The following is a 17,363-nucleotide window of genomic DNA, read 5'->3' on the forward strand; positions in this document are numbered from 1 at the left end:
AGTTAAAATGTCGTTCATCACCACGAGGACCATTTTACCGCGAGTGCCCCTTTTTCATTTTTTTTCATTTTTTTGCCAAGTCATTTTTCCGTAAGATATTGCCAAATAGTGTCGTAAAACTTTTGCTTGTTTAGTGTTGGAAAGTGTGTCTAGATGATCTGGCTACCCATGCATGACTTTGTTTTTGTCAGATACGACGTAGTTATTGGTATATTGGGTATTTAACTGCGGTTACCAATTTCTGTTTTTTTTTCAATATTTGTAAAAATTACTACGTAGTAAGGAATTGCCGTATATTATTCATTTTTTTTTCATGTTTATGTGTTAGAAAGTGTGCCTTGATGGTTGGGCTAACACGTGCATGTCTTTTTTTTTATCTGAGATGTCGTATATTAGAATGTCGGGCATTTTACCGCGAGTGTCCCTTTTAAATTTTTTTAAATTTTTTTGCCAAGTCATTTTTCCGTAAGATATTGCGAAATAGTGTCGTAAAACTTTTGCTTTTTTAATGTTGGAAAGTGTGTCTAGATGATCTGGCTACCCATGCGTGATTTTGTTTTTGTCAGATACGACGTAGTTATTGGTATATTGGGTATTTAACTGCGGTTACCAATTTCTGTTTTTTTTTTCAATATTTGTAAAAATTACTACGTAGTAAGGAATTGCCGTATATTATTCATTTTTTTTTCATGTTTATGTGTTAGAAAGTGTGCCTTGATGGTTGGGCTAACACGTGCATGTCTTTTTTTTTATCTGAGATGTCGTATATTAGAATGTCGGGCATTTTACCGCGAGTGTCCCTTTTAAATTTTTTTAAATTTTTTTGCCAAGTCATTTTTCCGTAAGATATTGCGAAATAGTGTCGTAAAACTTTTGCTTTTTTAATGTTGGAAAGTGTGTCTAGATGATCTGGCTACCCATGCGTGATTTTGTTTTTGTCAGATACGACGTAGTTATTGGTATATTGGGTATTTAACTGCGGTTGCCAATTTCTGTTTTTTTTTCAATATTTGTAAAAATTTACTACGTAGTAAGGAATTGCCGTATATTATTGATTTTTTTTTCATGTTTATGTGTTAAAAAGTGTGCCTTGATGGTTGGGCTAACACGTGCATGTCTTTTTTTTTATCTGAGATGCCGTATATTAGAATGTTGGGCATTTTTCCGCGAGTGCCCCTTTTTACTTGTTTTGCATTTTTTTGCTTAGTCATGTTACCGTAAGGAATTGGCAAGTAGTGTCGCAAAACTTATATTTTTATAGTGTTGGAAAGTGTTTCTAGATGATCTGGCTACCCATGCCTATTTTTTTTTTAGCCAGATATGGCGTATATATAAGTATGTGTTCGATTTTCCTGTGATTGCCATTTTTTCGTTTTTTCCCATTTCTTTCAAAATTACTACGTACTAAGGAACTATCACAGAGTAATATTTCATTTATATGTTTATTTGTCGGAAAATATGCCTTGATGGTTTGCCTAGCACGTGGCTGAAATTTTTTTTTCTGAAATGCCGTATATTAGAATGGCCATTTTTCCACGAGTGCCCCTTTTTATTTGTTTTGCATTTTTTTGCTTAGTCATGTTACTGTAAGGAATTGGCAAGTAGTGTCGCAAAACTTATATTTTTATAGTGTTGGAAAGTGTTTCTAGATGATCTGGCTACCCATGCCTATCTTTTTTTTAGCCAGATATGGCGTATATATAAGTATGTGTTCGATTTTCCGGTGATTGCCATTTTTTCGTTTTTTCCCAATTCTTTCAAAATTACTACGTACTAAGGAACTATCACAGAGTAATGATTCCTCTAGATGTTTATTTGTCGGGAAATTTTGTTTACTTTTTTTTTGATTGAATATCATCAAATTTTTTTAGCTAAAATATTGTTTTACATTTTTTTTTTCGATTTTATTTCCCTTCAAAAAAATTTTTTTGGGTCAGAATTTTAATTTTATATTCGTAAAATAATCGACAATTATCCAGCAACCCACCATACAATTTTTATGCATATCCAATAATAATTAGATTAGTAAATAACACCTTGAAATTGACATACCCTTCCTACATTTCAAGTGGCAGATTAGGGAGTCTGAGTCAGTGTGGTTGGCGGCCATTTTGTGGACATATCCGAAGCGTAAGCTGCCCTATCTATATATATTCTTGTTCCCTATAGAATTTGTGATATTTTGGTATATTTTTACCTGCATAAATATCATATTATATATTAAATATATGTATTTTTTTACGAAATTTCCAAGTACTCAAAAAATTACCTTTAGATATGCCCCCTGATATAAATGTAATTTACAAAATAATGAAGATTTTTTTACATATTTCTATTTTAGGATAACATATGTTTATTCCCTAAAAAAATTAGCCACTTCCTATTTCATTTGGGTACCCAAAAAAATTCATGAAATTTGGAAAATTTTTTTTGGCCAAAAAAAGTTACCCTTTTTTTCTCATTTCAGATCTTCACCTCCATGGGTCTGACTTCATCCAAAATACATCAAGATGTGTCCTAAACATTCAAGAATCAATTCCTAAAAGGATTTGTGTATATATGTATAAACTTTTTTTATATGAATTTTTATGTCAGGTCTTTTTTTTTTTCTACTTAATTTTTTAAAATATTTGTAATAAATAGTTTTTCTGCAGATGAGTAGTATTTATCTTTACAGTTGTTTTAAGCATTCATTGAAGTTTTTTTTTCGCAAAAGAAAAAAGGAGGTTACTGCAAAAACTGATTTTTTAAGAATTTTTTTTGGCGTCGGGGTCGTTCGCGTCCGAGTATACCCTTAAAGGGGTGTCCGAGGACCGTACCTATCCAGGGTTAGATCTGATGAAGTCATGGATTCATATAAAGAATTAGAATCATTAACTCTTGCTTTGCGTTCATTAATTTGAATATTTTGTTGTCGGCTTTGATTATTGTTATTACCATATTGCGAAATTAAAGTCTGGGTATACATGATAAAGGTATCAATAAAATAAAATTTTGGGGTTTACTCTATATATACTTATATATATAATTAATTTTGAATTCATTCATTCATTCTATTTAGTTTTTTTAATATATATAAGGGATTTACGTGGCGTCCTTTGGTAATCAATGACTATATATGCACTAAAAAAGAATATACTCAGATTCATAACTAACTGTATACTGTGTAAAATATAAAATACAATTTTATCTATATAGTTGTCATAAGAAGCAGCAAAAAAATGAATTATTGTTACAAAAATCAAATATATTGATAATATCATACACATTCGTATAAATGCATAAACAAATTCCATTTTTTAAATTTATAATTTATGATTCATATTTTTTCATATCTATAAATAACTATATATATTTATTTACTTAGTAATAGTTTATTTTGATTTAAAAGTATGAAATCTTTGTATTTTGGCGATAATGACGAAGAAAGTATATGTTTGATAAATGAAAATAACGCAATAATAAATGATGACGAGGAAAATAATCTTTGGTTCAAAACAAGACCAAAAAAAAATACTAAATTATACTCAAAAGTCTTATTTCGAGTTTATTTTTATAAAAAAAATGAATGATTCATTTCAGGCCCCAAAAAAACTTTATTATAATAATCTAAAGCGTAAAATATTTCCCCGTAAATCTTAATTCGATAATTATATTTCTTCGTTTCAAAGAGGATAAAATATATTTTTTTAACACAATTTTGTGGTTATATATACACCAACAATACAAAAATTCAACAAAGTACGCTACTAGCTAACTTGCAATATAGAAATAGATAATCATGAGCGTTTCAACCCTTTCAGACAACGACGATGAGAGTAACAGCTTTAATAAAGACAAAATCTATTATGAATCATATCACCCGTTAAATTATTCAAACAGCGACGATGAGAGTAACAGCCATAAAGACAATAAAACCTATTATGGCTGGCAAAATCGCCCGTTAAATTATGGTCCACATAATTTTTTATTTACACAATCATTAAACAATCCAAATGTGTATGTAAGAAAAACTATTTATTTGGATGAACAATCAGGGGATCCAAATGTCAGCAAATCTCTTATTTTTGATTATTTAAAAGGCATTTATGCAATGTTTAATAGAACCAATGAAACGAAAGCGGAAATGGTCTATAAGCTTTTAGATAGACAATTATCTGATTATAATATAGTAGGAATAAATGTTCAAAGTTACAGGGCCGTATCATTCAATCGGAGGGGTGTTATCAAAATTTTTGATAATAATAATAATAATGATATTGAGGAAAATAAGGTTTATACTTTAAGTATCCCCGTTCCTATCCATTCTGTACCATACGATAATGTTAAACAACAAATTGAAAGATTTTTAAATGAATCGAATAACATTTTATCGCATAACGAGCATTTAGAAGAAGTGTTTGATGTATTACCTACTGAATATCCAAAATTGGAAGAAATTGAATCCCTTGGGTGGGAAACTTATAACGATGATTGTTACTTTGAATTTGTTTATGATGAATTATTAGGTATATATTATAGAAAATGTTTACATTTTTATAGCAATTTAAATCAATTTTTGTATTCTCAATATAAGGAACGCCCAAAATCCATAATGAAATTGAATCGAGTTTTTGAAATGTTACAAAAATATAATCATCTCTATGTTTTACATAATGTGTTAATTGAACATAATATTATAAAAGTTAATTTCCCAAAAAATGAGGTTACACAATTGTCTTTTGATAATAAGATAAATAAAAATGTAATAACAGTATATGATATTACTAATGCAAATATAAAACTACAATATAACTATAAACCATTGATTGTTTCTTGTAGATACCGAGATTTATTTGATTAAAATTTTTTTATTAGAATTAAAAAATACAAACGATGAATATTCACCAACCATTTATAATTGTTTGTCTTATCCTTTCCATTATCTTCATTATAAACTGTTTAGCTGAAATATTTATATTTCCAGAAGGAATAGGATTTATGGGACCAAAATATAATATAATTATTAAGGTCATCCAATTAATATTGGTATCACCCATTTTTGTTGGTACAATTTATTATTTAATAAGAGATAGCAAAAATGTAGAAAATGATTCTTATCATGATACTCTGATGAATAAAGAGCAATATTTCCATAATTTCAAAAATCCTACTTACGAAAACACAGAAAACGAAGACACAATTGAATATATATCTCATAATGATCGAGCGTTATTAAGATAATAATTGATTAATTATAGTATGAGATTACAACGAATATTTCTAATACAACTTTTCAATATTGGAGAGAAAAATAATTGAATAATAATTCATCACTTACATATTATATACTGTAGTATTTCTCGTAATTATTGCTCTTAACAATGTTCTATTTGGATTATCTTTTTAAAGTTAGAGGCAATACTAATTTAAAATTTTCGGAATAAAAAAATTAGATTTAATCATTTTTCTTTTTTTTTAATCACAAAACTTTTTCATGATGATATCATTAACTGTGCTCCTATATTTCTTAATGTTAAAAAATATACATCCTTAAATGGATCCTGTTATAAAGATATGCGAAGAAATTGAAAATGAAAATTATGGAAACGCAATTCAATATTATTCAATGTTTTTCCATCGTATTTTGTCATACATTATCAACCAGAAAAAATGCGAAGGTATCAATGAAATATTAAAACTTCAGTTGAATAATGAAAGTAATTTTCATTCGGCTATTGTTCACTTATTATATTATATGTGGCAGTCTAAATGGCAAAGGGGTGGTAATGTTCAATATATTAGTACCAGAGAATTTAAAGACATGATTTACAAATCACAAAAAGTAGAGAATCTTTTAGATTGTTTAAAAAAAGACTCAAAAGCTAGTTTTTATTTATTTCTTCCGCCCAATTTTGACCATTTTCTTTCGCAAGCTTTATATGTTATGGAAAATGAACTTCAAAAAGCATTAAATAACACTAATACGTTCATTGGAAAAGATACTTTACATAAATGGTCATCTCTATTTTCTTCAATTTTAAATGGTTATATGAGCACAAATTTACATACCAACGTAGGAAATTTATTATGGATGCAAGAATTAAGGGTTATTGCCTTAATATATAAATATTTTTATTTGTCTTACGAAAAAAAGGAAGAAAATTGGAATTGGCATGAAACTCAAATACAAAAGAAAATGTTAGACCTACATCTTACTTACAAAAATAAATATGAAATTTTACAGAATGATTTAGTTAAAAAATTAAACCAATCACACGATGCTTGTGAACGTGCTTATAATTTATTACTAAGCGAATTTGATTCATATAAACAAAGGGAACAAAAAAATAGACTTCTTCACGAAAAGGAGGTCCTAGTGTATAATGAGCACATGATGAATATGTGTAAAAATACACTCGAAAATAATAATAAATATTGGAAAAATGTATTAAGCGTTATTAGAACTGATACACAAAATATAGAAACAGAGGAGACATTATACCCAGATTTAGAAAATACTGAAGATTATAATGATAAAAACAAAAATAGTGACACAATTATTTTATCATTTACAAATTTGCTGTCTGATAAAGAAAATAAAATATATTTATTAGAAGAAGAACTAAAAAACTCTAAGACCGAAATAGGAAAACTTTATGAAAAAGAAAAAGAACTACTAAAAAAGGATTTAGATAAGGAAAACAAAATAAAAGAACTTTTCAATGAGTTAAATCATTGCAAAGATCAAAAAGACACCTCAAAGCATGAAAGTATGAATAAAGATACAATTTTAAAATATAAAGAATATATGGAAAATTCAGAAAAAGACATAATCTTATTTAAACAAAAAATTCAGGAACAAAAAAGTTTGATTAGAGATTTAAAATATCAATTAAAAGAGTGTGAACAAGATAATGAAAGCGACAAGCGAGATAAGGAAAGTATTATAAAAAGAATAACAAAAGAGAGAGATGATTGTTTATATTCAAATGAACAGTATCAAAAAGAAAATGAAGACATTATACGCGAAACAAAAGACGATATGAAAAAAATGAAAAAAGAGTGCGCTAAACATTTAAAACAATTAAAAATACAAGAAGAAGAAATTGAACAATTAAAATCAACAATTTTAAAACAAAGCACCAACCTTGAAAAGGCCATAGAAGAAAAAAATAATATAATTCTTAAACAGAAAAAAGAAGAAGATTTATTGTTTCAGGAATATGAAAATGCTTTAGCATTAACAAATAATCATATTGAAAAATTGGTCGCGATATTTGATAATTCTCCAAAAGAAGAAAAACGGGTTGTTAAAGTTGCTTCAGGACTGAAAAATCAAATTGATGAAAACAACAAAATACTTTCACTATTAATAAAGAACCAAGAAAAACAACAACAACAACAACTCCTCGTCACTCCATCCTTAACGACAAAAGAAACAATCCAACCGTCACCCCTTTTACCTACAACTAGTGGTAATAATGATAATTTACAACCAAGTGAATTGCCCCGTGATTATTATGATGTCTCTACTAAATCGAGATTAGAACAACTAGGTGTAAACACCACACCTTTATATAATAATCCTAATAATGATAATAAGACAATAACCAAACACGAAGCAAACAAAGCTATGCGGGTGATGGAAGACGAACATTCACCTCCCCTCCAAATCAACCCCCCAAATAAAGATGATGATAATTTACAATTAATGGAACATCAACAAGTGTCATTATTACCTGAAAATAAAATAATCCAACCATCATCTGACGAACACTCACCTCCCCTCCAAATCAACCCCCCAAATAAAAATGATGATAATTTACAATTAATGGAACACCAACAAGTGTCATTATTACCTGAAAATAAAATAATCCAACCATCATCCTCCTTGTTTACATTTGGTAGTAATAACCAACCATTACCACCATCATCATCATCATCATCTTCCTTGTTTACATTTGGTAGTAATAATACCAATAATCCTTATTACATTCCTACTGAATCAAGATTAGATCAATTAAGGGCAAATAAACCACAATTATATAATGATGATAATAGTAGTAATAATAATAATATTAATGATGATAACGAGACACTAATGGAAGTAGACCAAGAAGAATCTCTGTCAACTCCAATAATAACTTCACAATTACCACTACCACTACCACCACCACCACCACCACCACAACAACAACAACTTATATCTTTACCACCACTACCACCACCACTCCAATCATCATCATCATCATCAACAACAACAACAACAATACAATTTATAACAAACTTACCACCATATAATAACATTGTCAACGATAATAATGATCAACAAAATACTACTACTCTGGCAATTTCAAACCACGAAGAAAATAATAGTAATTTGCCATCATCATCATCATCATCGTCGTGGGTATTACCACTACCACCACTACCACCAACTTATAGTCCTCCCATGCTAACTTATAATGATACTACTAATGACAGCACCAATAGCAATAATGGTGTTGTTTCTAAAAAGGACGAGAAAATTAAACTAATACCAATAGAGAATTTAAAATCTGAAAATAACAGCAATGTCATTGATAATAATGATCAACAAAATACTACTACTCTGGCAATTTCAAACCACGAAGAAAATAATAGTAATTTGCCATCATCATCATCATCATCATCGTGGGTATTACCACTACCACCATTACCACCAACTAATAGTCCTCCAATGCTACCTTATAATGATACTACTAATGACAGCACCAATAGCAATAATGGTGTTGTTTCTACAAGGGACGAGAGTTTAAAAACTGAAAATATCAACACACCCCTACAAAAAGTACAAGATGAAATAGAAAAAGAAGTAGCGGCACAAAATAACCAGGTCCACCAATTGGATTCTAAAATAAAGGTAATAAAGAAAGAAGATACATTATTGGATGACGAGAACGCGGTAGACATAAAAAAAGAAAGAAAAATTAAAAGTGCAGGTGATGGTGTCAGTAAAAAAATAAAAAGGGGGAATATAAAAAAGGGGGATACATCAATAAAAAAGAACAAAAAAATGACGATCCCGAAAAAAATACACCCAAAGAAGAAAACTAATATTATAATTGAAAAGGAAAATAAACAACAAAAAGAAACAAAAACAACACAATTGGTAGATATGGAAAATGATAAAATCCAATTTCATACTATGGACGACCTTAAAATGGAAATAACCGAAAAAGAAGAAGTATTATTAGATGATGATCATGGTGGTGGGCTTGATAGAAGCAGAAGGGCTAATAAAAGGAAATTAGAAAAAACCAAAGAAGACGAAGAAGAAGAAATTCCAATAAAAATACCTAAGATTGAAAATCAACAAAAAGATCAACAAGAAAACCAATTTAAATTAGAAAAGGCAAATGCGTCTTTAGAAGGAAAAAATGATAGAACCAACATTGCCCTACTCGAAGAAAAGGAAAACTATAATAATAACGATGATGATGATGAAGAAGAACTCTGATAAAAAACTGATAAAAGTACAATATGTAGAAACATAATTAAGTGATATCATCATCAATATTAAGATTATTTCTAATATAGGTTGTTTGATTCAATTTATCATTATAATTATAATATTTTAAATATACATTAGCTATTTCTAATAGTATTAGTCCAATTAACACTATAATTTCGATAGATAACATTTGTTGGTCACTTATGTAAATATTATAATTTTTTTTCAAAATCTTTAATATAGATATAACCAATAACACCAATGATAAGAATATCATTGTCACGAATAATGCATCAGATAGGACCATTTTGGATACAGTTCTCATTTTTTATATTTTATATTAAACTCTACAAACTTTAAATTGCATATAAATATATATAGTATATCATTTTCACTAGTTAGATAATGGGAGTTCCGTTTCTTACAAATAAAATTCAAGATAATAATGCTCGGCTACCTTTACTAACAAAATACAAAAATAATAATGATAATCATTATCAATCGCAACATCTCAATGATATATATGATAATATCGGAAATGGGGGGAAACTGAATAGTATTGGTGTTGATGGAGCCATATTTTTACATGCACACATTAAAAGACCAGACAAAACTGCGTTGTTAGATGATGATAAAATTGATATAAAAAAATGTAATGCAACTGGTGTAGTTAATAGCATCATATATTATATAGAACAGATTTGCTCATTTTATGAATCTTTTAGGAAAGAAGAAATCATTAACGATACTGTTTATTGTTTTCTTGCCATGGATGGATCATCTCCAACCATCAAAAACAGAAAAAAAAGAGAAAAAATGGATGATTATAGTTTGTTGACCTTATCAGAAAAGAACGAACTCCATGAATATATTTTTCATTTATTAAAAGAAAAACTTATTTCTTTATCGTATCCCTATAATTTTTCATTAGAAAGTAACTATCATATTGAATACTCTAAAAGGGGAGAAGGGGAAGTGGAGCTAATGAAATTTACTCAGAAATTCTGTGGGAATGAAACAAATGTTATACTTTCATCTGACTCGGATGTAATGGCCATGCTCGTTTTAAGACAAATAAAAAATGTAGCTATAGTAACCCCCACATTAAGTAAAAGTAAAAACAGTGACACATATAGTGGGCCTTTTATATCAAATCTATATAGTTTATTGTGTGGCCTTAAATTTAATATTGATCAAATGATATTATACGTTATATTACATTTTATATTTTTTGGTAGTGATTACAATTTTGGTTTTATGATACACCCATCAGAGAGCAAAAAAAAAATAATACATGAATTAACTGCTAAATTCCACGCAGAAAACAACGACTTTTCTTCCATGATTAGATCAATTGGAAATTGTTGTGTCAGATTTTCTAAACAAAATACAGATACCAATAATACAGTATCGCAATGGGCTACTCCCCTGAAAAAATTATTATTGATTGAAAGTATATGTTCTATATTATATTATGCGTCAATGGGCAAATCAAGTATTTTTTTAACAAAATTTTCGCCGTTATTATATACAAAATTCAATATAAAAGAGTTGAAAACTTTAGTAGCCGCTATTGATTTTTATGAGACTTAAAATGAATCATGTTATCGAAGTTGAAATTTATTTAGAAATTACATCTTTTCCGTCTATAATAGTAGTAACTGGAGGGAAAAATGGATGTCCAAATAATACTGAGGGGGTGTAATTAATAAATTGTTGTAAAAATTTTATATTATGTCCATAACAATAATCATTTTCCTCGGCGAAACATTTCAAGTGTAACATGGCATGAAATATAACTATAGTTATATCTAATACAGTAGGTCCTATTTTATATAAAGTATCATTTAATGCATTTAAACACGAAATATTTACTGTAGTATTGAATAGGGGTCTCTCGGCACCCAAAACAACAAAACGGTGATCAGTATTAATCAATTTATTTTTTTCTGATAAATGGATATAAATTGCTTTATTTTCAATTTGATCTACGATGCTATTTGATGTAGATAATCCTGGAAACAAAGATTTATTTTTCAGTTGTATGTCAATGTTATTATTATTATTATTATTAGTAGTAGTAGTAGTAGTGGTCGAACAGTTACAAATTCCTATAATTTCATCTGGAAAATAATATATATAAATTGCATCTTTGTTTATAAATGCGGAGATGTGTTCTTTGTTTTTGGCATCCTTTAATTCCCACGTATTTGGGTATCTATTCCACGACAATATATTACGTTCTTTGTCTGTTAAATCATGTAAATTAAACAAAGATTTTATTGTAATATCATATTTAGAAAAGTAATTTTCAAAAATAAATTTATTGATATTTCTAAAAAAATCTTCAAATTTCAGTTCTTTACTTATATTACTAGATGCCATATATGAAAAATATTCAATCCAATTATTATAAATGGCAGTTACATAATCGTGACATTTTTTTTAATCTGAATATATTAACGAAGCAACCGGTGTAGCTTTTATACTATTCATGGGACCTAGTACTCTGAATAATTTATCCATTTTCATTTCAAGAATATCAATTCGAACTCTTAGGTTCTCCGCTTCATTATTAGATATCATTTTTTTTTCTTCGTTTGTTGATCCCACTAAAAAGGTATCAGATATATATCTTTGTGGGTTTATATTTTTTTCGTTTGAAATAATAATTTCGTTTTTGATTGAAGAATATCTTTTTCTTTTTTTTTGGTTTTCTCTTTGGGTCATTTTTTTTAATTATTTAATAAAAAAATATTGTCGTTTTTAAATTTTATATAAATATATGTGTATATCATGCACACACACACACACACATATATACCTTGTTATATATTCTTTTTCAAATCCTGAGAGCAAATCTTTTTAGATAAGTCACACATTCTAAAAAAAACATGACTACTAAATCAAAATTAAATTTTGTAAATGATAATAGTAGTAGTAGTAGTAGTAGTAGTAGTAGTAATAGTATTAGTAGTAGTATTAATGGCGATAATTATATTAACGTTGAATACCAAAATGGAAATTTAAAACACAACACTAAGTATCTCAAAGATGATGATAAAATAGGAGAGGAAAACGGCAACAACGACAACAATTATAATAATAATAATAATAATGATAATAATAATAATAATAATAATAATAATAATTGTTTTAGAAAATTAAATTTTGATTATAGACAACATATAAAATATAATATAAATGAACTGAAAAACTTACATTTTCACATACGAGAACTGAAAATCCAGATTACTAATCTAATTGAAAAAATGGATAATATTTGTTCATCTGAAAATAATATTAATAATAATAATGATAATACAATTGATATTTTTTATAAAAATCCTTTATTTTTATATAATACACCATCACCATCCTTTTTATCTACCTCATCCTTTTCTTCGTATATCATGCCCATAAATGAAAATTGCGACCCAAAACAAATACATCAAAGCTTAATTTATGGCTATTCAGATTATTATAAATTTATCATTGGTAAACGTGGAAAAAAAATTAATAATTTAAGAAAAAAATATAATGTTATTATTGATATACCCGATAAATACTCACCAGAAAATCAAATCATTATAATGGGTCTCTGTAAACTCAACGTACTAAATACCCACATAAAAATTTTGAATACTATTGCATACGCCCTAAATTTTTCTAATTAATAATAAAACCTTTTATGTGTATATATAGTTAATATACTGTACACATTATACAAATAATTGTCCATTTCCAAAAATTCACACTAACTTTCCATTGGATATACTTGTATGAATTTTTTCATATAAATTTTCATATTGTAATATAGATATCGCCGGCTTAATTTTACTAGGTTGAATAATGGTATAATAATGTTTTATACAAATAGGACAAGGAATCAAAAGTGGAATTATGTGAATAAATGCATATAAATGGTCTGGTAAACAATTAGTTTTAGAATTTTTATTGTTTGCAGCATTTATTGAAAAGGCATGAAAAATATTCCAATATATTGGTCCCCAACTTGCCGGTCCATATAATTCAGGGGGCAACTTTGAATAATTAGAAAAAACCGTTTGATTAACATAGTGAATTGAATGTGGAGGAATTAATGAAATCTCTTTTATTGTATCACAGCACCCTGTGCTATATAAAGTTTTGGATAATTCTTTGAGTGTGTTCACTTTATTGAATTCGAGATTTTTTGTGAATAAAATTTGTTGGTAATTATGTTGACTACTTTCATTTTCTAGATACCATTCCAAGAAAAGGTGTTCAATTTCAGTTTTTTTATTTTCTATATCCTGGGGATTGTTGTTGTTATTATTATTATTCTTCTTAGTCAAGAAAACAATTTCCCATAACTGTTTTTCAATTTGTTGGGGACTCTTAACCTGAACTTTATAGCTTTCGTTGTTAATTATTGTGTTTACTAAAACCTCTAACATTTCAAAAAATCTTCTAATTTGATTTTTAATTTCTAATAATAATAATAGGTTATCATTGTTTTCATATGAGTACCATCTTAAAATAGAAAATATAGAATTGGTAAAAAATTCGGGGAAACATAAAATGGCTGGGTATTCTTTACAAGATTTTAATTTATAGAACATTTTCCAATTAAATAATAACTGAATTTCACCTTGTGATGATATGAAATCAATAGGAAAATTAATTGTTTTGGGGTGCATCTTTTTTTATTATGAAAATTATTTATTCTAAAATAGTATCGCTGTTTACTGCATCTACAATGGTTTGTTTTATTTCATTATCAGGATTCATTTTTACAATAGTATTGATAAATGCCTCTCGAAATTTAGAAATAAACATCGTCTTTGTAGTTTGATTAATATATATATAGACAAATAAACGCGGGTCTAGTCTCGCATACATGACAACTTCCCCCTTTCCGCCTTTCTTCAAGTAATATACTCTATCAATGTTTCCTACATCAAATTTAAATTGAGTTAGATCATCATCACCTTCAATAGGATTATATATGTAATCAAACTCAACATTGAAATTAATATCCTTTATAGCATTTTCAAATTCATCTGGATAGGCAATGTGATTGCAGTTACTTCTATATCTATGGTGGATTGCTCTAGGATATGGCTTTAGCGTCATTACCCCAGTGTTATCTAATTTCAGGTTATTATAAACAGTTTGCCTCAGCCCATTTTCGATGTAAATAACTTGAAGCAATAAATTGGGGTCTCTTGCCCAAAAAATATACCCTTCGTTTTCAAGTCCATCATTCCACGTAGCTCCGTGCATATAGAAATACAATACCAACTTCTTATTTTTTAAATCATTCATTCTTCCAACCATTACACACTCATTTACATTTTCATAAAATGGTGATTTTTTGTGGTGTAAATAATATAGTCGATCAGTGGCATGTACATTTATATATTTTAAATTAAGAGGGACATCTTCTTTATCGACATCTAAATAATAATTAGAAAATAGATATTGTTGGTGTATCCAGAATGGGAAACTAAATTTTAAAAGATCTATTGGGGCATTTATTCTTTCTTGGTAACTTTTGAAATTATTCATTTTTTAATATATAAAATTTTATATTAATAAATTATGAAAACCCTTCTCTGTTTATTAGTCAACTTCTTCAATGGTTGGGTGGAATTGATTATTATGTAAATTTGATTCATTTCCCCCAAGTATATGTTCATAATCCTTTTTTATTTCTTTTAATTTATTTTCATAATCTTTTTGTTTAGCAGAGGGGGTTTCATCAATCCACTTGAGAGTACTTTCTAATTTTGATTTAAATATATCTATATTACTACTGTTATTATTTATGATATTATTTTGTATTTCTAAGCAATATGATTCTAATTTACATTTAGCTTCTATATCGTTTCTTAATTCCCGGTCTTGAGCAGCATACATTTCAGCTTCTTTGATCATTCGATCTACCTCTTCTTTGTTTAATCTTCCCGAGTCATTAGTTATAGTAATTTTTTCTGATTTGCCGGAAGATTCTTCGGTTGCTGACACATTTAATATCCCATTGGCATCAATATCAAATGTAACCTTAATTTTAGGTATACCCTTGGGTGCCTGGGGTATATTATTTAATTGAAACTCCCCCAAATAATTATTATCTTTAGTTTTAGTTCTTTCTCCTTCATATATTTTAATATTAACACATTCTTGGTTATCACTATACGTAGTGAAGTTTTCAAATTTGCTAGTAGGAATTGTCGCGTTTCTTTTAATCAAGGTAGTCATAATATTACCGGCAGTTTCAATACCCAATGAAAGGGGAGTCACACCCAGTAATAATAAATCTTTGATCTTATCAGATTTATCTCCACTGAGAATGGCAGCTTGAATGGCAGCACCATAGGCTACAGCCTCATCTGGATTAATCGACTTATTCAAATTCTTTTCATTGAAAAAAGTTTGAAGGAGGTTTTGTATTTTTGGAATACGCGTAGAACCTCCAACCAAAACAATTTCATCGATGTCACTCTTATCGAGCTTAGCATCGATTAACGCCCTTTCAACTGGCACTAGAGTGTTTTTGAATAAACTCCCACACAAATTTTCAAATTTAGCGCGAGTAATGGTAGTATGAAAATCAATTCCCTCATATAACGAATCAATTTCGATTGTCGCTTGTGTAGATGAAGATAAAGTTCGTTTAGCAGTTTCACAGGCAGAACGAAGACGCCTTAATGATCTTTTATTGTTGCTTAAATCTTTTTTATATTTTTTGTTGAATTCTCGTGTAAAATAATCTAATAAAATACTATCAAAATCTTCTCCCCCAAGATGAGTATCTCCTGCTGTTGATTTAACTTCAAAAATGCCATCATTACTAATATTCAATATAGATACATCAAAAGTCCCCCCACCCAAATCAAATATTAAAACGTTTTGTTCTTTTGTATCATTATTTAATCCATAAGCGATGGCGGCGGCTGTGGGTTCATTAATTATTCGAATAACATCAAGTCCAGCGATGGTCCGAGCATCTTTGGTAGCCTGTCGCTGAGAATCGTTAAAATAAGCCGGAACTGTAATAACAGCTTTATTTATATTTCGTCCTAAATAATTTTCTGCAATTTTTTTCATTTTTGATAATATCATAGAAGATACTTCTTCTGGGGTTAACACCTTTTTCTCTTTTTTATATTCGACTTGTATTTTTGGTTTATTCTCTTCGTCAATAATTTCATAGGGTAAGATTTTAATTACTCGTTGAACACAATCATCTATATAATTTCTGCCCATTAACCTTTTTACATCAAAAATGGTATTTTTTGGATTCAAGGCACATTGATTTTTTGCCGCTTCCCCAATAAGTCTTTCGGTGTCATTGAATGCAACATAAGAAGGAGTGGTTCTATTTCCTTGGTCATTAGCAATAATTTCAACTTTTTCATTTTGAAAAACAGCAACACACGAATAAGTAGTTCCCAGGTCAATACCAATAACCGGAGAATTATTATCCTCCATTACAAAAATATTTAGCTATCAACTATATGTTACTTGGTCGTAAATTAGAAGTCTAATGATGTATTGCAGTTCATATTCTGGGGTTTATATACATATACAGATGCACAGTGCAGCTACTATTACATATAACTGAATAACAGTAACAATAAAATAATTATTTAAAAGTTATTAAAATTTAACAAAATTCAAAAAAGTTAAGATAATATTTTACGTGGTTATGTTTTTTGTGTAACACTCTTAAATTATTTTTTGTAATACTATTAATAAATACATTAGTCACCGCAAAAAATCTTTTATTTGTCATAGAAAACTATTATTATTTGTTTTAAATATATATTCATGGGCATTATCAATCTATTTTTTTTATTAACCTGCTCATAATTTTTCAAATTCCCGACAATTATTTTTT

General features: G+C 28.3%; 1 protein-coding gene across 1 annotated transcript; it reads right to left on the minus strand.

Moving 5' to 3' along the window:
• Positions 1-15,006: 15,006 nt before the first annotated feature.
• LOC137639818 (heat shock cognate 71 kDa protein-like) lies at positions 15,007-16,954 on the minus strand. The gene has a single exon (XM_068372060.1). The coding sequence runs from the start codon at positions 16,952-16,954 to the stop codon at positions 15,083-15,085; it is 1,872 nt and encodes a 623-aa protein (XP_068228161.1). The 3' UTR covers positions 15,007-15,082.
• Between the last annotated feature and the right edge of the window lie 409 nt (positions 16,955-17,363).

The sequence above is a fragment of the Palaemon carinicauda genome, chromosome 4 (genome assembly GCF_036898095.1).
Source record: "Palaemon carinicauda isolate YSFRI2023 chromosome 4, ASM3689809v2, whole genome shotgun sequence".
NCBI classification, from domain to species: Eukaryota; Metazoa; Arthropoda; class Malacostraca; order Decapoda; family Palaemonidae; genus Palaemon; species Palaemon carinicauda.